Source organism: Nipponia nippon, unplaced genomic scaffold (genome assembly GCF_047370975.1).
Source record: "Nipponia nippon isolate SJK-2023a ecotype South Korea unplaced genomic scaffold, ASM4737097v1 scaffold_33, whole genome shotgun sequence".
Classification (NCBI taxonomy): Eukaryota; Metazoa; Chordata; class Aves; order Pelecaniformes; family Threskiornithidae; genus Nipponia; species Nipponia nippon.
The window spans coordinates 1,201,798-1,225,934 of NW_028262351.1; the positions used below are offsets into that span (position 1 = coordinate 1,201,798).

At 48.1% G+C, this 24,137-nt stretch overlaps 1 protein-coding gene across 1 annotated transcript; it reads left to right on the forward strand.

The window, feature by feature from the left end:
• The first annotated feature begins 591 nt into the window (after positions 1–591).
• Positions 592–23,480, forward strand: LOC104008542 (mitochondrial nicotinamide adenine dinucleotide transporter SLC25A51). Its single transcript, XM_087770687.1, has 2 exons — positions 592–1,629; positions 21,462–23,480. Exon 2 carries the CDS (start codon positions 21,500–21,502, stop codon positions 22,370–22,372), a length of 873 nt encoding a protein of 290 aa, XP_087626813.1. The 5' UTR covers positions 592–1,629; positions 21,462–21,499; the 3' UTR covers positions 22,373–23,480.
• The last annotated feature ends 657 nt before the right edge of the window (positions 23,481–24,137 follow it).

The window sequence follows — 24,137 nt, forward strand, 5'->3', positions numbered from 1 at the left end:
GCTCAACACGAGCAGATCCGAAGTCCTGCATCTGGAATGAAATAACCCTATGCAACAATAGAAGCCAGAGGCTTCTAGGTCTGGGAAGCAGCTCCACAGAAAAGGATCTGGGGGTCCTGGTGAACAACAAGTTGACGATGAGTCAGCAGTGTGCCCTTGCAGCAAAGACGGCCAACTGCATCTTGAGCTGTATTAGCAAAAGTGCAGCCAGCAGGTCCAGGGAAGTGATCCTTCCCCTTTATTCGGCACTTGTGAGACTGCATCTGCAGTACTGTGTCCAGTTTTGGGCTCCCCAGTACAAGAAGGATAGTGACACACTGGAACAAGTCTAGCAGAGGGCCACCAAGCTGGTTAGGGGCTGGAGAACGTGACATCCAAGGAGAGGCTGAGAGAACTGGGCCTGTTCAGCCTGGAGAAGAGAGATAAGGACAGGGAAATTACTTGCCAATTACCATCATGGGCAAAATAGAATCAGCTTGGGAAAATTAATTTAATTTACTGTCAATTAATTGTAACAGAGCAGGATAATGAGAAATAAGAACAAATCTAAAAACACCTTCCCCCTACCCCTCCCTTCTTCCCAGGCTCAGCTTCACTCCCGACTCTTCTACCCCCCCCCCCTCAAGCGGCACAGGGTGATGGGGAATGGGGGTTGCAGTCAGTTCATAACGTTTCATCTCTGCAGCTCCTTCCTCCTGATGCTCTTCCCCTGCTCCAGCATGGGGTCCCTCCCACGGGAGACAGTCCTCCACGAACTTCTCTAATGTGGGTCCTTCCCACAGGCTGCAGTTCTTCAAGAACTACTCCAGTATGGGTCCTTTCCACAGGGAGACAGTCCTTCAGGAACTGACTGCTCCAGCATGGATCCCCCACGGGGTCACAGGTCCTGCCAGAAAACCTGCTCCTGTGTGGGTTCCTCTTCACAGGCCACAGTTCCTGCCAGGAGCCTGCTCCAGCGTGGGCTCTCCACGGGCTGCAGCTTCCTTCAGGGTACATCCACCTGCTCTGGCGTGGGGTCCTCCCCAGGCTGCAGGGTGGATATCTGCTCCACTGTGGATGTCCATGGACTGCAGGGGGACAACCTGCCTCACCATGGTCTTCATAGAATCATAGAATCATTAAGGTTGGAAAAGACCCTTAAGATCATCGAGTCCAACCATTAATCTTCACCATGGGCTGCAAGGGAATCTCTGCTCCAGTGCCTGAAGCACCTCCTCCCCCTCCTTCTTCCCTGACCTTGGTGTCTTGCAGGGTTGTTTCTCTCACATATTCTCACTCCTCTCTCTCCCAGCTGCTGTTGCACAGCGTATTTTACCCTGATATGTATCTTTCCACAAGCACAGCTCACCAAGCACGAGGAGTATCATGACACCCACAAAGCCCTTCTGAAGCGAGGCCGTACCCAGGCAGCTCTGTGATTAGCCAAGGAAAGGGGAGATGGGGAGGGGCTTACTCCTCCCAGCTGCAATTTCTCTTGGTCACATGTAGTTGACGCGAGTTGGGTTTCTGTGCTGCACTTCCTACGTCATCGAGAATGTGAGGTGGTGGATGAAGCGTCCAGTTTGGTCGGCAGCAGTGGCAACTTTTATCTCCAAATTGCATTTTCAGGTGGCATGGAAGACGCAACAGGTGAGTCACTGGGGAGAGGGTGTGCTGCTGCTCGCATCTCTCTCCACTGCAGCAGGGCCACCCTGTGTGGCCTCTCTCTCTCGTCCCTCATTCCTGTCTCATAAGGATTCCTGCCGGTGGTGAAGGTCGCGCCGGGCTGGACCGCTGCTGCCTCTGGAGCATGAGCGTCCTAGACTGTCACGGCAGCGCGGAGGGGGGCGGGGAGCACCCGGAAGCGGCAGGGGGGTGGTGGTGTACGGTAGCCGGGCTGCATCAATTCGTCCCCGCGCTCCAGACTGGGAGTGGCGTCTTTGGACACGCTCCTCAGTGGGAACCACAGGAGAGACGTTCTGCCATGCTGCGGAGTAGGCGACGACTGGACAGGAGTAGGGAGAATAACAACAGCACGCGGCAGTCTTCTGCAAGCCGCCTGGAATCCTTGCTGCTGATCCCTTGGTCACTTTCTCTCATCCACGCGGGCAGTGAGCTCTGCAGTACCTGCTGCCGAGGAGCTGGTGGCAGTCTACACAGCAGAGCTTGAAAGCCTGATCCTGCTCAGGACACAAACACACTCAGGTTGCTTCTCTAAATCCCCGCATTGTTCCTGATGCAAGCATCGGGAAAAGGCTAAATAAAAGAATGCAATGGCTGCCTTCCAAACTCAACACTGTGTTTAGGTGTCTTGTCTTTTGGCAGTTCTACTTCTTTACAGAGAATCTCTTCTCAGGCTAGAAGAAAAAACAAAAGAGAACCATTCAGGTTGGAAGGGACTTCTGGAGGTCTCTACTCCAACCTCCTGCTTAAAGCAGGGTCAACACTGAATTCAGACCAGCTTGCTCAGGGTTTTCTCTAGTCAGGGCTTGAAAACCTCCAAGACTGGAGACTGCACGACTTCTCAGGGCCCATGTTCCACTGCTTGACTGTCCTCACGGTGAAAAACAGTTTCCTTATAGCCAGCATGAACCTTGATTGTTTCAATTTGTACCTGTTGTGTCATCTTCCCACTATGCAACACTGTGAAGAGCCTGGCTCTGTCTTCTTGATAGCCTCCTCATAGGTACTGGGGGGCTGCTATTAGGTGCCCCTGCAGCCTTCCTGCCTTCCTTCCTCCAGGCTGAACAAGCACAGTTCCCTCAGCCTCTCCTCATAGTGCAAGTACTCCAGCCCCCTGACATCTTGGTGGCCCTCTGCTGAATTTGATCCACTTTATCAATTACTTTCTTGTATTGGGGTGCCCAAAATTTGACACAGCATTCTAGATGTGATCTAATAAGCACCAAGTAAAGGAGGATAATCACTTCCCTCAATCTACTAGCTATGCTCCTGGTAATATAGCCCAGGATACTGCTAACCACCTTTGCTGCCAGGGCACAGTTCTGGCTCATATTCAGCTTGCTGTTTTCCTTGATCCTCCAGTCCTTTTCAGCAGAGCTGCTCCCCAGCCAGTCCCCAGATGGTATTGATGCCAGGGGTTCTTCTTCCCTAGGTACAGGACTTGGCATTTGTCCTTGTTGAATTAAATTAAGTTCCTGTCAGCCCATTCCTCCAACCTGTCTCGGTCTCTCTGAATGGCAGCCCTGCCCTTGAGTGTATTTACTTCATCCTCCCAACTCCTGCAAACTTGACGAGAGCAAGATACATCACCTCCTCCAGGTGTGTGATAAAGATTTTAAACAGGACAGGTCCCAGGATAGACCCCTGCAGCACCCCACTTGTCACAGACATCCCAGTAGAGTAAAACCCATTAACCACCACTCTCTGAGCTCAGTCACCCAACTAGTTTTTAAACCCATCTAGTTGTCCACCCATCCAGACTATAATATCCCAATTTGGATAGAAGACTATTGTGGGATACAGTATCGAAAGCCCTGCTAAAGTCAAGGTAAATGACATCCAGTGCTCTCGCTTCATCCACAAATCCTGCCATTTTATCACAGAAGGCAATTAGGTTGGTCAGGCCCCCTGATAAATGCATGCTGACTGTTCCCAATCATCTTCTCCTTCATGTGCCCAAAAACATATTCTAAGAAGAATTTCCCTATGATTTTCCCAGGAACTGAAGTTCCCTGGGTTGAACTTTTGGCTTTTTTTTTTTTTTTTTTTTTTCTCCTAAACATCCCATAAGTCTTGTGCAATCCCAAAAGGCTCTTCCCCTGCATCCCTAGAGGTATGGAATACATTATGACAGTTACCAGCCTCAGTCCGAAAGGTCTTTGGGGGAGCTGCCCATTGATTCACAATATGGTTGAGGTTGGAAGGGACCTCTGTAGGTCATCTTGTCCAATCCCCCTGCTCAAACAGGACCACCGAGAGCAGGCTGCCCAGTTCCATGTCCAGATGGCTTTTGAATATCTCCAAGGAGGGAGACTCCACAACCTCTCTGGGCAACCTGTTCCAGTGTTCGGTCACCCTTACAGTAAAGAAGCGTTTCCTTATGTTCGGACAGAACCTCCTGTGTTTCACTTTGTGCCCATTGCTCTTGTCCTGTCACTGGGCACCACTGACAAGAGCCTGGCTCCGTCTGCTTTGCACCCTCCCTTCAGGTATTTTTATACATTGATAAGATCCCTCTGAGCCTTCCCTTCTCTAGGTTAAAAAGTCCCAGCTCTCTCAGCCTTTCCTCATATGAGAGATGCTCCAGTCCCTTCATCATCTTTGTGGCCCTTCATTGAACTCTCTCTAGTATGTCCATGTCTCTGTTGTGGTTTAACCCCGGTAGGCAGCTAAGCACCACACAGCCGCTTGCTCGCTCCCTAGTCCCAGTGGGATGGGGGAGAGAATCGGAAGGGTAAAAGTGAGAAAACTCATAGGTTCAGATAAAGACAATTTAATAAGAAAAAAAAACAAAGAAAAGAAAAAAACACAAAGAAAAGCAAAACCAAGAAAAACAAGCGCTGAAAAAAACCCTCAATTGCTCAGCACCAGCTGACTGATGCACAGCCAGTTCACAAGCAATGGCAGCCCCAGCAAACTTCCCTCCCCTCCCTGGTTTTATTGCTGAGCATGATGTCATATGGTATGAAATATCCCTTTGGTCAGATGGGGTCAGCTGTCCCAGCTGTGTCCCCTCCCAACTTCTTGTGCACCCCCCAGCCTACCTGCTGGCGGGGCAGCGTGAGAAGCAGAAAAGGTCTTGATGCTGTGTAAGCACTGTTCAGCAATAACTAAAATATCAGTGTGTTGTCAACAATGTTTTCATCACAAATCCAAAACAAAGTCTGGGGACTCAGAGCTAGCCAACGTTATTTGAATTTACAAGACGGGCATGAGGGAAGACCCAGGAAACTACAGACCTGTTAGTCTAGCCTCAGTACCTGGAAAATTTATGGAGAAGATCATACTGGGTGCTACTGAAAGGCATTTAAAGGACAATGCAATCATGAGACACAGTCAACATGGGTTCACAAAGGGAAAGTCCTGTCTAACTAATTTGATATCCTTCTATGATAAGGTCGCCCGCCTAGTGGATGAAGGGAATCATAGAATCATAGAATGTCCTGAGTTGGAAGGGACCCACAAGGATCATCGAGTCCAACTCCTGTCCCTGCATAGGACAACCCCAAAATTCACACCATATGTCTGAGGGCATTGTCCAAATGCTTCTTGAATATTGTCAAGCTTGGTGCTGTGACTACCTCCCGGGGGAGCTTGTTCCAGTGCTCTACCACCCTCTGGGTGAAGAACCTTTTCCTAATGTCCAACCTAAACTTCCCTTGATATATTTTCCTGTTGTTCCCTCGGGTCCTATCATTGGTCTTCAGGGAGAAGAGATCAGTGCCTGCCCCCTCCTCCTTCCCTTGTGAGGAAGCTGTAGACCGCAATGAGGTCTCCCCTCAGTCTCCTCTTCTCCAGGCTGAACAGACCAAGTGATTTCAGCTGCTCCTCATACGGCTTACCCTCTAAACCCTTCACCATCTTCCTGGCTCTCCTCTGGACACTCTAGTAGCTTTGTATCCTTTTTGTATTGTGGGGCCCAAAACTGCACACAGTACTCAAGATGAGGCGGCACCAGTGCAGAGTAGAGCGGGACAATCACCTCCCTCGACCGGCTAGCAATACAGTGCTTGATGCACCCCAGGACACGGTTGGCCCCCTTGGCTGCCAGGGCACACTGTTGGATCATGTTCAAGGCAGTGGATGTAGTTTTTCTGGACTTTAGCAAGGCTTTTGATACTGTCCCTCACAGCATCCTTCTGGACAAGCTGTCCAACTGTGAGATGAGCAGGTACACGGTGCGCTGGGTGAAGAACTGGCTGAAGGGCAGGGCTCAAAGGGTTGTAGTGAATGGGGCTACATCTGGCTGGCGACTGGTCACCAGTGGTGTTCCTCAGGGCTCAATTCTAAGGCCAGTTTTGTTCAATACTCATATCAATCATCTGGATGCAGGAGTTGAATGCACTCTTAGCACATTTGCTGATGCTACCAAACTGGGAGGTGCTGTTGACTCTCTCGAGGAACAAGAGGCCTTGCAGAGGGATCGAGATAGATTGGAGCATTGGGCAATCATCAGTGGCATAGAATTTAACAAGTCCAAGTGATGGATACTCCACTTGGGATGGAGTAATGCCAGACACAAGCATAGACTGGGAGAGGAGTGGCTGTAGAGCAGCCCTGCAGAAAGGGATCTGGGGGTGCTGGTTGACAGTAGGCTCAATAGGAGTCAGCAGTGTGCCCTGGCAGCCAAGAGGGCACACTGAATTCTGGGGTACATTAAACACAGCATAACCAGCCAGTCAAAAGAGCTGATTATCCCTCTGTATTTTGATAGAATCATAGAATCATAGAATCATTAAGGTTGGAAAAGACCCTTAAGATCATCGAGTCCAACCGTCAACCTAGCACTGCCAAGTCCACCACTAAACCATGTCCCTAAGCACCACCTCTACACGTCTTTTAAATACCTCCAGGGATGGAGACTCAACCACTTCCCTGGGCAGCCTGTTCCAATGCCTGACTACCCTTTCGGTGAAGAAGTTTTTCCGAATATCCAACCTAAACCTCCCCTGGTGCAGCTTGAGGCTGTTTCCTCTCATCCAATCGCTTGTTACTAGGGAGAAGAGACTGACCCCCACCTCGCTACAACCTCCTTTCAGGTAGTTGTAGAGAGCAATAAGGTCTCCCCTCAGCCTCCTCTTCTCCAGGCTAAACAACCCCAGCTCCCTCAGCCGCTCCTCATAAGACTTGTGCTCTAGACCCTTCACCAACTTCGTTGCCCTTCTTTGGACACTCTCCAGCACCTCAATATCCTTCTTGTAGAGAGGGGCCCAAAAATGAACACAGTACTCGAGGTGCGGCCTCACCAGTGCCGAGTACAGGGGCACTACCACCTCCCTAGTCCTGCTGGCCACACTATTCCTGATACAAGCCAGGATGCCATTGGCCCTCTTGGCCACCTGAGCACACTGCTGGCTCATGTTCAGGCAGCTGGCAACCAACATCCCCAGGTCCTTTTCCGCCAGGCAGCTCTCCAGCCACTCCTCCCCAAGCCTGTAGCGTTGCATGGGGTTGTTGTGACCCAAGGGCAGGACCCGGCACTTAGCCTTGTTGAACGTCATACAGTTGGCCTCGGCCCATCAATCCAGCCTGTCCAGATCCCTCTGTAGGGCCTTCCTACCCTCCAGCAGATCAACACTCCCGGCCAACTTGGTGTCATCTGCAAACTTCTTGAGGGTGCATGCGATCCCCTCTTCCACATCATTGGTAAAGATATTAAACAGAACTGGCCCCAGTACTGAGCCCTGGGGAACACCACTCATGACCAGCTGCAAACCGGATTTAACTCCATTCACCACAACTCTTTGGGCCCAGTCATCCAGTCAGTTTTTTACCCAGCAAAGAGTATGCCTGTCCAAGCCATGAGCAGCCAGCTTCTCCAGGAGAATGCTGTGGGAGATTGTGTCAAAGGCCTTACTAAGGTCCAAGTAGATAACATCCACAGCCTTTCCCTCATCCACCAAGCGGGTCACCTTGTCATAGAAGGAGACCAGGTTAGTGAAAGAGGACCTGCCTTTCATAAACCCATGCTGACTGGGCCCGATCCCCCGGCTGTCCCGTACATGCCGCATGATGGCACTCAGGATGATCTGTTCTGTAACCTTTCCCGGCACTGAGGTCAGGCTGACAGGCCTGTAGGTCCCCAGATTCTCCTTCTGCCCCTTCTTGTACATTGGCATCACATTTGCTAACCTCCAGTCCACTGGGACCTCCCTGGTTAGCCAGGACTGCTGATAGATGATGGAAAGTGGCTTGGCGAGCAATTCCACCAGCTCCTTCAGTACCCTTGGGTGGATTCTCCACCCCTTATTCCATACCACTTTCCTCATGTTCAGGTCTTTTACACTGTCCAATACATCATCATTAACCACCACCCTCCTTCCCATTTTTTGATATATACACTGATATCATTCCCTTAGTCTATGGACCAGCCCTGTAAAATGTTCATAAAATGCCCGTAAAATGTCCACTGAATTAATTTAGTCCATAACTTTGGGCTCCATCTGTTATGGGGGTCACTCAGGACAGGAGGGATGGTGTGTTGTGTTGGATTTTTGCACACTGAAGCCACCTCAAGTTGCGTCACCACTGCACTTGCCTGGTTCCTCACGAGATTCAGTCGTCATTGGTTCGTGTGAGTCCTGCTATAATACCTTTGACATATGGCAGCCACAGTAGTGGCGACATACAGCATCATATAACACTGGCATCATACAGCAATGGCGTCATACAACTCAAGTCATGGGTTATTTTCACCCAATATTAAATCCCCTTGAGGTACACATCGGACTTGCCCATCCTTCTGCGTTATCCACCAAGTACACCCAGGTCCTTGAGCAAAAGTAATCCCATGAATGAGATTGCCTTTTCCCGAGTAAGGAGTAACCCAAACTTTCCCAGCCACTTCCTTAGGTGTACTATGGGGACCTTATCTCCTTCCACAGTATGTAGGGGTTTCACTTGGGCAGGACCAGGTCGATTGGCACATCTTCTAGTGTTAACTAGCCAAGTGGCTTCTGCTAAATTGGTATCCCAGTGCTTGAATGTCCCAGCACCCATTGCTTTCAGTGTAGTTTTTAACAGTCCATTGTATCATTCAATTTTCCCAGAGACTGGTGCATGATACACCTAGTCAATGCCATGCTCCTTGGCCCAGGTGTCTATGAAGTTGTTTTGGAGATGAGTCCCGTTGTCTGATTCAATTCTTTCAGGGGTGCCATGTCACCATAAAACTTCTTTTTCAAGGCTCAAGATAGTGTTTCGGGCGGTGGCATGGGTTACAGGGTATGTTTCCAACCATCCAGTAGTCGCTTCCATCATTGTAAGCACATAGTGCTTGCCATGGCGGGTTCATGGTAGTGTGATATAATCAATCTGCCAGGCTTCCCCATATTGATATTTAAGCCATCATCCTCTGTACCAGGGAGGTGTTAGCCGCTTGGCTTGCTTGATTGCAGCGCATGTTTCACATTCATGGATAACCTGTGCAATGCTGTCCATGGTCAAGTCCACCCCTCAGTCACAAGCCCATCTATATGTTTCATCCCTTCCTAGATGTCCTGATGTGTCATGGGCCCATCAAACTATGAATACCTCACCCTTATGTTCCAAATCCAGATCCACCTGAGCCACTTCAATTCTAGAAGCCTAGTCCACCTGCTTGTTGTTTCAATGTTCCTCAGTGGCACGACTCTTGGGTATGTGAGCATCTACGTGACGTACTTTTACAGCCAGGTTCTCTACCCAGGCAGCAATATCTTGCCATAGTTCAGCAACCCACATGGGTTTACCTCTGTGCTGCCAGTTCGTCTGCTTCCATTGCTGTAACCACCCCCACAGAGCATTTGCCACCATCCATGAGTCAGTATAGAGATGAAGTACTGGCCACTTTTCTCATTCAGCAATATCTAAAGCCAGCCATCAGTAAACAGGGCATATTGCTTCTCATTTTCTGGCAGTTTATTATACAGTGGGGCCTTCTCAGCACAAGTCACCTCCTCTGGTGATGCTCCGAAGTTTCAGCCCTCTGGCCAGTCCATGATCACTTCCAGGATTCCCGGGCAGTCAGGGTTTCCCATTCAAGCCTGTTACGTGATTAGTGCAACCCACTTACTCCACGTAGCATCAGTTACATGATGTGTAGAGGGGATCCTCCCTTTGAACATCCAACCGAGCACAGGCAATTATCATAGAATCATAGAATACCGGGTTGGAAGGGACCTCAAGGATCATCTGGTCCAACCTTTCTAGGCAAGAGCACAGTCTAGAGGAGATGGCCCAGCACCATGTCCAGCTGAGTCTTAAACATGTCCAGTGTGGCGGAGTCAGCCACTTCCCTGGGGAGATTATTCCAATGATTGACTGTTCTCACTGTGAAAAATTTACCTCTCGTGTCCAACTGGAATCTCCCTGGGAGTAACTTGTACCCATTATCCCTAGTCCTTACCATGTGACTCCTTGTAAAAAGAGAGTCTCCATCTTCTTTGTAGCTCCCCTTTAAGTACTGGTACATGGTGATGAGATCACCTCTAAGCCTCCTTTTCTCAAGGCTGAACAAACCCAGCTCTCTCAGCCTATCCTCATGTGGCAGGCTTCCCAGACCCTTGATCATCTTGGTGGCCCTTCTCTAGACCCCCTCCAGCCTGTCCACGTCTTTTTTGTATAGCGGGGACCAGAACTGTACACAGTATTCCAGGTGTGGCCTGACAAGCGCCGAGTAGAGTGGGATAACGACTTCTTTATCTCTGCTGGTGATGCCCTTGTTGATGCAACCCAGCATCCTATTGCCCTTCTTGGCCGCAGCAGCACACTGTTCGCTCATATTGAGCTTCCTGTCCACCAGGACACCCAGGTCCCTTTCCACGGAGCTGCTCTCCAGCCAGGTGGATCCCAGTCTGAGCTGCACTCCTGGATTATGTTTTCCCAGGTGCAAGACCTTACACTTGTCCTTGTTAAACTTCATAAGGTTCCTGTTAGCCCCCTCTTCCAGCCTATCCAGATCTTCCTGCAGGGTGGCTCTCCCTTCCAGAGTGTCTACTTCCCCACTCAATTTGGTGTCATCTGCAAACTTCGTCAGGCTACACTTCATCCCGTTATCCAGATCACTTATGAAGATATTGAATAGCATTGGGCCCAATATCGATCCCTGGGGGACCCCACTTGTGACGGGTTGCCAGTTTGAAAAAGAGCTATTTACCACCACCCTTTGGGTGCGGCCCGCCAGCCAATTCCTCACCCACTGCACAGACCACGTGTCTAGGCCATAACACATCGATTTCTCCAGGAGGAGGCCATGGGGAACCGTATCGAAAGCCTTGGAGAAGTCCAGGTAGACAACGTCGACCACTTGCCCCACATCAACCGAGCAGGTCACTTTATCATAGAAGGCCACCAGATTTGTCAGGCGCGATCTGCCCTTGGTGAAGCCGTATTGGCTTTTCCCAATCACGTGCTTCATTTGACTCATGAGGGCCCCCAGGAGGATCCGTTCCATAACTTTCCCAGGGACTGAAGTAAGACTGAGGGGCCTATAATTACCCAGATCCTCCCTTGAGCCCTTCTTGTAGATAGGGGTAACATTCGCCTTCCTCCAGTCCTCTGGGACATCCCCCGATCTCCACGACTTCTCAAAGATTATAGAGAGTGGCCCTGCAATGACATCAGCCAGCTCTCTCAACACCCTCGGGTGGATGGCGTCAGGGCCCATTGATTTGTAGGGGTCAAGCTCCTGTAATAATTCACATACTAATCCCTTCTTCACTGATGGTGGGTCTATGTTTGGATCAACCTGGGGTTTCGTTCCCAACGCCTGGGATCCAACAGTGTTGGTAAAGACAGAGGTGAAGAAAGTGTTGAGAACCTCTGCCTTTTCAGCATTGTTGGTGACTGATTCACCTCTACTGTTTAACAGTGGGCCTATGTTTTCCTTCTGTTTCCGCTTGCAACTTACATACCTGAAGAACCCTTTCTTGGTTTTTTTGACATCTCTGGCCAGTTCCAATTCAAGCTGAGCTTTTGCTTTTCTAACTGCATCTCTGCACACTCTGGCAATGCCCTTGTAGTTCTCAGTGGATAATCTTCCACTTCTCCATCTCTGGTACGCATCTCTTTTGGTTTTAAGCAGACCCAGGAGCTCGTGGTTGAGCCAAGGGGGCCTCTTGCTCCGCTTACTTCCCTTCCTTTCTTTTATAGGGGATAAACTGGTTTTGTGCTTCCAAGAGAGCACTCTTGAAGAACTCCCAGCACTCGCTGGCTCCTTTATCCTCCATGGAAGCTTCCCACGGAATCCCTCCCAACTGAGCTCTGAGTGAGCTGAAGTTTGCTCTTCTAAAAATCTAGAACCCTTGTCTTGGTGCTAACCTTCAGCATGCTCAGCCGGATCCCGAACTCCACAATATTGTGATCACTGCAGCCAAGGTTGTTACTGACCGAGATATTACAAAGCAGGTTTTCTTGGTTTGTGAATAGCAGGTCCAGCAGTGCCTCCTTCCTGGTTGGCCCATCTAACATTTGTAAGAGGAAACAGTCCTCTACGCATTCCAGGAACTTGATGGATGACACGCGAGCTGCTGCATTGCTCTTCCAGCAAATGTCTGGGTAGTTGAAGTCACCCATGAGAACCAGGTTCTGTTGACCAGAAGCTTGCCTTAGTGTCCCAAATATTGCTTCATCGGCTTTATCGTCATGGCTTGGAGGTCGGTAGCAGATGCCCACTGTAAGGTCCTGCTTGGAGACGACCCCTCTCATTTTAACCCAGAGGCATTCAATAGAGCACTCACAATCACCATAGTTGACTTCGATACAGTCAAGGTGCCAAAAGGAGCTGTGCTTCAGTACCAACCACTTCTGAAGTGGCTCGAACCCCTTCATATGCTGCCAATATCTCTTTTTCAGTTGGAGTATAGCAGGCCTCGGATCCTCTATGTCCCTGGCTCCAAAACCCTAGAGGTTGACCTCGAGTCTCTCCAGGTAACTTCTGCTAGAGGCTCCAAGCAGGGCCATGGTCCCTGGCTGAGGTATAAAGCACGTTTTTCACATCTTGTCCTGCCCGGACTGGCCCAAGGGCTACTGCATGAACTATCTCCCGTTTAATTTGTTCAAAGGCTTGTTGCTGCTCAGGGCCCCATTTGAAATCGTTCTTCTTCCAGGTCACTTGATAGAGAGGGCTTACAATCAGACTATATCTTGGAATATGCATTCTCCAAAAACCCACAATGCCCAAAAAAGCTTGTGTTTCCTTTTTGCTGGTTGGTGGAGACATGGCTGTTATTTTGTTGACCACATCCATTGGGATCTGACGACATCCATCTTGCCATTTTATTCCTAAAAAATGGATCTCCTGTGCAGGTCCCTTGACCTTACTTTGGTTTATGGCAAAGCCAGCCTCCAGAAGGATTTGGACTATTTTCTTCCCTTTCTCAAAAACTTCTGCTGCTGTGTTGCCCCACATAATGATGTCATCAATGTATTGCAGGTGTTCAGGGGCTTCACCCTGTTCCAGTGCAGTCTGGATCAGTCCATGGCAAATGGTAGGGCTGTGTTTCCACCCCTGGGGGGCAGTCAATTCCAGGTGTACTGGACCCCCCTCCAAGTGAAAGCAAGATGCGTCCTGCATTCTGCTGCCAATGGGACCGAGAAAAATGCATTAGCTATATCAGTTGTGGCATACCACTTGGCGGTCTTTGACTCCAATTCATATTGGAGCTCTAGCATGTCTGGTACAGCAGCACTCAGCAGCAGCATATCTTCATTCAGGCCGTGATAGTCTACTGTTAGTCTCCACTCTCCATTAGACTTTCGCACTGGCCATATGGGACTGTTAAAAGGTGAGCGAGTCTTGCTGATCACTCCTTGGCTCTCCAGTCGACGAATCAACTTATGGATGGGAATCAGGGAGTCCCGGTTGGTGCGATATTGCCGCTGGTTCACCATTGTGGTGGCGATTGGCACCTGTTTTTCTTCGACCCTCAGCAACCCCACAACAGAAGGATCCTCTGAGAGACCGGGCAAGCTAGACAGCTGGTTAACCTTCTCTGTCTCCAAGGCAGCTATACCAAAAGCCCACTGGTACCCTTTTGGGTCCTTGAAATACCCTCTTCTGAGGTAGTCTATGCCAAGGATGCATGGAGCCTCTGGGCCAGTCACAATGGGGTGCTTTTGCCACTCATTCCCATGAGGCTCACTTCGGCCTCCAATACAGTTAGCTGTTGGGATCCCTCTGTCACTCTAGAAATACAGATGGGTTGTGCCCCTTTTATAGCTTGATGGCATGAGGGTACACTGTGCACCGGTGCCCATCAGAGCCTTATACTCCTGTGGGTCTGATGTGCCAGGCCATCGAATCCACACAGTCCAGTAAACCCAGTCATCCCTTTCCTCCACCTGGCTGAAGGCAGGGCCCCTCCATTCCTGGTCGGAGTCTTCATTACTTGATTTTTGTAACTGCAAACCAGAAGTACCTTTATTAGGTTTGGAAGTAAGATCTTCCCTTCTACTCTGCTCCACAGAAACTGGAGCAGTAAATCTCCTGGATGGATGCCTTTTGGATCTTGTTTTTTTCTTGCAGTTCGCATACCCAAGCTTCTGGTTTCGAGGTAGTTTCATCATCCCACTTAGAATCATAGAATCACAGAATAGTTAAGGTTGGAAAAGACCCTTAAGATCATAGAGTCCAACCGTTAACCTAGCACTGCCAAGTCCACCACTAAACCATGTCCTCAAGCACCATGTCTACCCATCTTTCAAATACCTCCAGGGATGGAGACTCAACCACTTCCCTGGGCAGCCTGTTCCAGTGCCTGACTACCCTTTTGGTGAAGAAGTTTTTTCTAATATCCAACCTAAACTTCCCCTGGCGCAGCTTGAGTCCGTTTCCTCTCATCCTGACACTTGTTACTAGGGAGAAGAGACCAACCCCCACCTTGCTACAACCTCCTTTCAGGTAGTTGTAGAGAGCAATAAGGTCTCCCCTCAGCCTCATGTCCTCCTGTGGTTGTGCAGATAGAACCACAGGGTGGCACGTGGTGTGCGTCACTGGTACCCTTTCCCTTGAGCAGAAAAAGGCTGACTTAATAGCTGAGATATTTGTCGGTATGGGCAAGGAAGAAGACATATTCTTTTTGAATTGCTGGAACTGTTGGGACAGTCTCTCCACAGCCGAGATGCAGGCCCATAGGGAAGATGTGAGATTCTCTTTGAATTCACAGAGTTGGTTGGCCAGTCCATCCAGTCAGTGCCTCTGTGTCTGTCCAGCTCATTATCACCAGGGTGCTGGCATATGATGTTGGTGCACTTCGTACAAACTTTCGCCACATGGACCGCATGCACCATATTTCATCCAGGTCTTTGGATGCCTGGTTATTGACCTGGTTGCTATAGATCACCTCCACCATGGCTATTTCCCTCAGATACTGGATACCTCCCTCAGTGGTGGTCCACTTGCCTCGGTAATTTACAAGATCTTCCTTGAAGGGATACCTTTCCTTCATGCTCAACAGGAGGTGCCTCCAGAGGCTGAGGACTGTTGCCCCTTTTCCAGTCCCTTTGTCAACGGCCTTATCCCTAGCAAGGGATCCCAGTTGCCAGACTTCCTTACCCTCTAATTCCTGACTATTGGCCCCAATATCGCAGCATCGAAGCAACCAGCTGATAATTTGCTTGCCTGGTTGACGGCTAAAATCTTTTTACATATCTCACAGCTTACTCAAGGATAGGTGGTTTCTGACTCATTTATGATTTCAGTCTCTTTCCCCTCCTGTTCTTGTGACTGCTCTGCTGCAGAAGAGGCTGCCTCTTCTGATTCTCTCTCCTGCTCCCTCTTCAGAGAAGCTTCTTCCTGCCTTACTAAACGAGTTGACTTCTGCTTCCATTGTTTCTTCTTGATTATAGGGGCGACAGATATAGTCGAGGGCTGGGTCTCTGATTTAGCCACAGTGTCTGTATGTCTTCAGATCCAGAGACCCTCTCTTCTCCTTGAGGGTGCTGAATAGTACTGAACAGTATTCGGTAGGTGTAGGCCAGGCCCCAGCACAGTGTGAGAAGTTGTGCCTCTTTGGCATAGCCAGGGCCAGGGCATCTTTTTTTCAAACATTCTATCACTTCATCAGGATGTTGCACTTGTTTGGGAGTGAAGTTCCAGACCATCAGTGACAACCGTTCTAGGTATCTGCCCATATTCTCCCACACACCTTGCCACCCATAACCACACTGCCTCGGGGCCTGGGTGATATTCCTAAATAGTTGGTTAACCTTAGAAAAAGCCAAAAAAATATTCTTGAGAAGTACCAATAGGAGTATTTTGGTTACCCAAGGATGTTCAAGATAACGAAGACATTGTAACAAGGGAAAAAACATCTACCCCACAGGAGAAGGGGAAGGTGCCATTCTGTGTTTCCTCCATCGAATGCCTCTCAGAGGAGAAAAGGGGAAAAGTGTAATTGTTAATCGTCTCCATGAGAAGGTTCCTGAAGTACAGGGAAGGCATCAATGCAGTGCCCAAATACCAGATTAGGCTCAAGGCCAGTGCTTTTATCATAATTCTCCCAGGCAAAACACCACTAAGTGCTACACAGCACAGCAAATTGCAAAAGCTAAAACTAGCCTTTAACAAGCTCTCAAATTTGATGTACAGCAAAAAAAGGGAGCATTGCATGGATCAGATAAGCCAATGTCGAGAACAGATAAGTCAACATCATGACCAGCAACTGTTAAACAGATATAATAATTATAATTATAAGTTCCTTCCAATACACTCCGGTCAAATCTGTCATTATCTCAAACCCTTCGAGCCCCACATTGGCCCCAAAATGGACTGTCATGGTTTAACCCCAGTAGGCACCACACACCCACTCGCTCACTTTCCCATCCCAGTGGGACGAGGGAGACAATCGGAAAGGTAAAAGTGTGAAAACTCGTGGGTTCATATAAGACAGTTTAATAAGAAAAAAGAAAAACAAACGAAGAAAAGCAAAACCAAGGAAAACAAGTAATGAAAAAACCCAACAATTGCTCACCACCAGACAACCGATGCCTAGCCGGTCCCCAAGCAATGGGCACCCCAGAAAATTCCTCCCTTAGGTTTTATTGCTGAGCATGATGTCGTATGGAATGGAATATCCCTTTGGTCAGATGGGGTCAGCTGTTCCAGCTGTGTCCCCTCCCAACTTCTTGTGTACCCCCAGCCTACTTGCTGGTGGGGTGGTGTGAGAAGCAGAAAAGGCCTTGACTTTGTGTAAGCACTGCTCAGCAATAACAAAAACATCCCTGTACTATCAACACTGTTTTCAGCACAAATTCAAACCATAGCACCATACTAGCTACTATGAAGAAAAATTAACTCTATCCCCGCCAAAACCAGTACAATCTTGTACTAGGGGAGCCCAGAACTGGACAGAGTACTCCGGGTGTGGCCTCAACAGTGTTGAATAAAGGGGAGGGATCACCTCCCTCGACCTGCTGGCAACACTCATCCTCATGCAGCCCAGAATACCATTAGCCGCCTTTGCTGCAAGGGCACATTGCTGGCTCATGTTCAACTTGGTGTCCACCAGGACCCCTAGGGTCTTCTCTGCAGAGCTGCATTCCAGCTGGTCAGCCCTCAGCCTGTACTGGTGCCTGGGGTTGTTCCTCCCCAGGTGCAGGGCATGACACTTCTTGTTGAACTGCATGAGGTTCCTGTCAGCCTGTTTCTCCAGCCTGTTGAGGTCCCTCTGGATGGCAGCATGATGGTGTATCAGCCACTCCTCCCACTTTTGGGTCATCTGCAAACTTTCTGAGGGTACACATTGCCCAATCATCCAGGTCATTAATGAAGATGTTGAACAAGATCAGACCCAGCACTGAACCCTGGGGTACACCGCTAGTCACTGGCCTCCAACTAGACTTCATGCCACTGATCACCACCCTCTGGGCCTGGCCGTTCAATCAGTTTTCATTCCACCTCACTGTCTGTTCATCCAGCCCATACTTCAACAGCTTCCCCATGAGAATCTTATGAGAGACAGTGTCAAAAGCCCTACTGAAGTCTACGTAGACAATGTCCACTGCTCTCCCTTTGTCTATCAAGCCAATCATTTCATTGTAGAAGCTTATCGAGTTGGTCAAGCATGACTGTCCCTTGGTGAATCCACGGTGACTACTCCTGATGAGCGTCTTGTCCTTCATGTGCCTGGAAGTGGTTTCCAAGATTAGCTGCTCTATCACCTTCCCAGGGATCAAGGTGAGGCTGACCAGCCTGTAGTTCCCTGGGTCCTCCTTCTTGCACTTTTTGAAGATAGGAGTGACATTTACTTTCCTCCAGTCCTCAGGCACCTCTCCCAATCACCATGATCAATCAAAGATTATTGATAGCAGCCTCGCAATGACATCAGACAGCTCTCAGCACTTGTGGGTTTATCCCATCAGTGCCCATGGACTTAAGTATGTCCAGTTTGCTTAAGTATTCCCTGATCTGATCCTCTTCCACCAAGGGTACGTCTTCCTTGCTCCAGCCTTTTTCCCTGGTGTCTGGGACCTGGGATTCCTGAAGGGCAGTCTTGCTAGAAAAGACTGAGGTGTAGAAGGCATTCAGTACCTCAGCCTTTTCCATGTCCTGTGTCACCAGGGCCCCTGTGCCATTCAGCAGCAGGTCCACATTTTCCCTAGTCTTCCTTTTGTGACCTATGTACTTACAGAAGCCCTTCTTGTTGTCTTTGACATCCCTGGCCAGACTCAATTCCATTTGGGCTTTAGCTTTCCTAACATGTCTCTGCATGCTCAGACAGTGTCTCTGTATTCCTCCTAGGTTACCTGTCCCTGCTTCCACCTTCTGTATGCTTCCTTTTTGTGTTTGAGTTTGGCCAGGAGCTCCTTGTTCATCCACGCAGCCCTCCTGTCATTTTTGCCTGACTTCCTGCTTGTTGGGATGGACCGCTCTTGATCTTGGAGGAGGTGATCCTTGAATATTAACCAACTTTCTTGGGCCCTTCTTCCCTCCAGGGCCTTATCCCATGGGACTCTTCCAAGCAGATCCCTGAAGAGGCCAGGGTCTGCTCTCCTCAAGTCCAGGGTTGTGATCTTGTTTTTTGCCCTGCTTCCTCTTCTCAGGATCCTGAACTCCACCATTTCATGGTCACTACAGTCAAGGCTGCCTTTGACCTTCACATCCCCAGTGAGCCCCTCCTTGTTTGTGAATATGAGGTCCATCAGAGCACCTCTCCTCATTGGCTCCTCTGTCACTTGGGTTGGGAAGCTGTTATTGATGTTTTCCAGGAACCTCCTGGATTGCTTGTGCCCTGCTATGCTATCTCTCCAGCAGATATCAGGGTGGATCAAGTTCCCCATGAGGACCAGGGCCTGCAAACGTGAGGCTACTTCTAGCTGTCTATAGAAGGCCTCATCCGCTTGTTCTTCCTGGTCAGGTGGCCTATATCAGACGTCCACTATAATGTCACCTTTACCTGTCTTCTCTTTAATCCTTACCCATAAGCTCACATTTGACTCATCATCCGTCCCCAGGAAGAGCTCCATGCATTCCAGCTGCTCTCTCACGTAAAGGACAACTTGCCCTCCGCGTTTTCCTGGTCTGTCCTTCCTAAAGAGCCCGTAGCCCTGCATTGCAACACTCCAGTCATGGGAGCCATCCCACCACATCTCCATGATCCCAACAAGATCATAGCCCTGCAACTGCACACAAATCTCTAACTCATCATGTTTATTCCCTATACTGCATGCATTAGTGTACAGGCATTTCAAAGAAGCACCACAGCATGCTGATTTCCCAGAAAGAGTCTGTTTCCCTTCCACATCAGTGCCTTGTAGGCACTTCCTTGCTTACATGCCAATGCTGAAGGTGACCCTACTTAAGCCCTGTTTTGTTGATTTTATGATCCCTTTCATTCACATCACCCCAGGCCCTTTGCTCATCAGCACTGTCCATTACTCTCTCACAGAGCTGCTGGTAACTCTCTCCCTCCCTGTTCCTAGTTTAAAGCCCTCCTTACCAGGTCAGCCATCCTGCTGGCAAAGATACTTTTGCCCTGCTTAGTGAGGTGGATCCCATCTCTCCCAAGGGTCCTTAAACAGGGACCCATGGTCATAGAAACCTGTTGCTGACACCAGCTCCACAAGCAGTTATTGGCATGCAGTATCAGTCCCCTCCTCCTCATACCCTTTCCCCTCACTGGTAGGATCAAGGAGAACACCACCTAGGCCCCCATACCCCTGATTATCACCCCCAGAGCTCTGTAGTCACTTTTGACTCCAGGTTGCCCCTGGCAGTATCGTGCCTGCATGGAAGAAGGGGATAATAGTCAAAGGGTCAGACAAGCTTCAGCAGCCTCTCCATAGCATCCCAGATCCAGGCCTCTGGAAAGCAGCAAACTTCTCTATATGACAGGTCAGGTCAGCAGATGGGTGCCTCCATCCCTTGCAGCAAGGAGTCACCCACTACCATCACTCACCACTTCCTCCAGGTGATCTTGCATGGTTTAGGGTCAGTTGGCCTAGATGCTTTGCTTGAAAGCACACCCAACTCCTCCTCAGCTTTGAGGGCAGTGAATCTGTTCCATAGTTGCAAGCCTTCAGGTGGAGCCAGTAGCCTTCCTCTTGTTGCCAGAAGTCACCAGCTTTCATTTTTCACCTTCCCCAGAGGTTGCACTTGCCATTCTGCTAGGGACAGACTCTTGCCTGTGTTTCCACTGCAGCTGGGGTACAAGGCTCTTGAAGCTGTTGTGTCTCTGAGAAGATCCTGACTCTATCTATCTGTGATGCTGCACAGCCTGCTGACTTCCTCCTGTAACTCCTCCACTTGGTGACTGCAGGAAAGAAGGCCACCTCTACCAGTCTCAGGGAAAGGCCCCAGGAACTCCCTACAGCCTATACTTGCAAGGCTGCATCCACCATCTAAAGCTCTATCTAGGTCAAAGCCTCTGCCCTGGCAGGAACAGCTGCTCTAATACCTGCTGAGGAATATGCCCTATGGCATGTCACCACCATACCTGAGAACATATAGGCTGGTTTGAACTGTGATGAAGATCCCCCCTCTGCAACAGCTGTTGCCTCTGGGAGGCTGTACTCCAGGCCTGGCTCTCCCTAGCACCAGCTAAAAGGGGGTTTGACCCTCTCTAATCAGCAGCATGTAACAAAGGCTCCAGGCACCTTGGGTCAAGGGCAGCTGACCATGCTTGTTAGAAGCTGCTAGAGCTTCCTCAGGCCCACATCCTTGTGGCTCCCCTTACCTTGTCCTTATTTGGCAGCAGCAGGCACCCTCAGTTTTCTCAGAGGGTTCCCAGGAGTTCCCCAATGATCCTGGACCCTGTCCTCAGAAGCTCCCAAAGCAGAACCCAAAGACTGCTGTGCAAACTGCTGCATCTGTTGGCTGCCTCTGTTAGCTGTACTCATCTTGATGGATACCGCGTCTGGGCTGAGGTTCTCCTGGGACAGTCCTGGGAGGGGGCCAGACAGGGTGTCTGTTTCTGAGTCTCTAATTTGGGTTGCCTACCTGCCTTTGTGCCTCTGTGCTCTTCTGGGCTTGTGGAGATGGGTCTTTGAGGCTGATGATTGATAGCTGTCCTGTGATGGGCCTGGGAGGAGCTAGGGCAGGATATTATTTGGGCTCCTCCACCTACCATTGTCTCTCTGTTCTCCTTTGTGGGTGTACAGATGAGCTTTTGATCACATAGCATAACATCTCTCACCAATGTTATGAACATGCATTTTGCATCATCTATCAGATGAAGCATTTGTCACACTGTTCCACTGAATTTGATTAAGTTTCTTCAGGATGTAAAATGTTGAACAGTGTGCACATGATGTGTGTGTGTGAACTAAAAAAGCTGTGTCACATGCCATTTTGTTCAAATTCTTTTCTTTTTTTGACATAGGAAAAGAAATCCAAGATATATATTAAGGGGAAAAAAAGATGGATTCACAAGATTGTGTCCCAACAAATTCAAAGCAAGATATCAGTCATCACATAAAGGGTAGCTCTGGTAAACATTATCTTTGTGGCTATTGTGCAGCCTTCACCAATATAGCAGTCACCTTTCCCATCCAGAAGGTCCTCTTTCGACAACAGTTGTATGGCTTGAAAACAAAGGATGCAGTACATCAGCTGCAGAAAGATGGAATTCGAAATCTCTATCGTGGAATCCTTCCTCCATTAATGCAAAAAACAACCACCCTGGCTCTAATGTTTGGCTTGTATGAAGATTTCTCCTCCTTTCTCCATAGTCACACAAGTGCACCTGAACTTCTAACTCGCAGCATGGCAGCAGTGCTTGCAGGGACCACGGAAGCCCTTCTTACACCTTTTGAACGAGTCCAGACTTTGCTTCAGGACTACAAACATCATGAAAAATTTACAAACACTTACCAGGCTTTCAAGGTATTAAAAGTCTATGGGATTAGAGAATATTATCGGGGTTTGGTGCCTATTCTGCTCCGGAATGGAAGCAGTAACATCCTCTTCTTCGGCCTACGAGGACCTATCAAACAGTGTCTGCCTGAAGCAACTTCTTATAGCACTCACTTAGTCAATGACTTTATCTGTGGAGGGCTGTTGGGTGCCATGCTGGGATCCTTATTTTTCCCAATGAATGTTGTAAAAGCTCGCATGCAATCTCAAATTGGTGGGGAATTTCAGTCTTTTTCAAAAGTTTTTGTGACGATCTGGCTAGAACGTGATAAAAAATTGATGCATCTTTTCAGAGGAGCCCATCTGAATTACCATCGTTCTGTCCTGTCCTGGGGCATAATCAATGCAACATATGAATTCTTGCTAAAGCTGTTATGAAAAATGTTACCTTCCTTTGAAGCCCCTTTATTCACTTGGGTATTTGTACATTTGAGGTCACTTAGTCTTTGGGAACAGATTAATTTATGGAACTTTTTGTGAATAACATGGAGTACCATGAAACTTGGAGAGAATTCAAAGCAGCAGTTACATTTCAGTAGGGAGATGGGTGATATTGTTAGTGGCTACTTAGTGTGTGTCGTGGTAATTAGTCTTATTAAAGGCCTTCAATATTTATGGGGTAAATGGCAATACATCTAAATCTTGATGCAACTGAATATACTTCTAAACAAGTTAAAGTATTTATATGCTGGTGAATAAATTTACCCACAGTGGAATAACTAGACAAATGCAAAGTAAAAAAATATTGGTCTAGTAGCTTATTCTATCATTTCTGATGTTTCCTAACACTCCCAGTGATCAAATTTTTCACTGTGCACATTGTATAATATGGAAGTCAAGAAGGGGCCAATGAAAGCTACTTCTCATGCTTGATACACTACAGAGGGTTAAGAACTAAACTTTCAAATGTCTTGGAGTTCTAAATTATCTTTGGAGTTTAAATAGAAGCTGCCAGTTTCTGATAAGGATGACTTTCTTTCTGAACCTCAAGTTTAAACTGAGCCTACACAAACTATTTTGCCAACCATTTTACTGCTCAGCTTTAACGTGAACATCATCTCATTCATCAACATAAGGGTAACTACTGAATATTTAACTTCAGTGTAAACTGACCCAGTGCAAAGTGGGATTGTGCCTATGTACGTGTGTGCCTTGAAATGGAAAGGTGGAAGGAGCAAAAGAGCAATTTTATCTCAAGTTTTAAAAGTGTTCTTCCTTGTTAAAAGACTGTCTATTTGCAAATTTGGTATACTCAAGTTTTCTGCTTTTGTATTGCTTTGTTTCTGTTGCAAACATACGAAAACTGATCTCTGTAATGCTCAAACAGTAATACAGCTTCCTCTGATTGTCAAACTACTTGATTAACAGCTTTTTTTTTATCTTTTGCAAACTATTTTTGTTTAATTTGGGCTGTGGTAGAAATTTACATCAGCACTGACAAAGTGAGATTTCTGGGTATATAAGCATTTAAGGCCTTAAAGGGAAAGCAAGCATAACTACCAAACAGGTGACTGTCTTAATTCTTTTTTTTTTTTTTTTGGGGGGGGGGTGTTATGCATGAAAGTTCATGAAGTATTCTTTGTTTTGGGGGGTGGGGGCAGGAAAGCTTTCAGAAACTATTTTGAATTGTTCTTTTCCAAGGCTTTAGGCCCTGTAAAACTATCAGTGATAATACAGTAAAGCAATAAAAGGAGTTGCATGGCTAATAACTTACACTTCAAGCATTTGTAATTTGATTAACAGATAACAATATGCAGTAAAGACAGGGGTGTGGTCAGCTACTATGCATGAAGGTTACTTGCATGTTTCATTCACCAACAAAGGTGTAAAAATGTATATAGCAAACATATAAATATGACCACAAGTGAATCCTAGAGTGAGGAAGAAAAAAACAAACAAACCATCAACATGAACATCATATTCCTCCTGGCCATGGACTCCAGATGCTAACAACTCACCATAAGCACTCCCCCACCATCACCAGAATGAAACCACTGACCTTAGGACCCAGACGAGCAGTGAAAGAGTGAGCATAACACCAGGAAAAGGGACAGAAACTGAGGTGTGTGTGTTACAATTTTAACTACATCATTATTCTTTCTTTTCCTGTAACAATTAGATGCGGACTAATAATGATTAGACT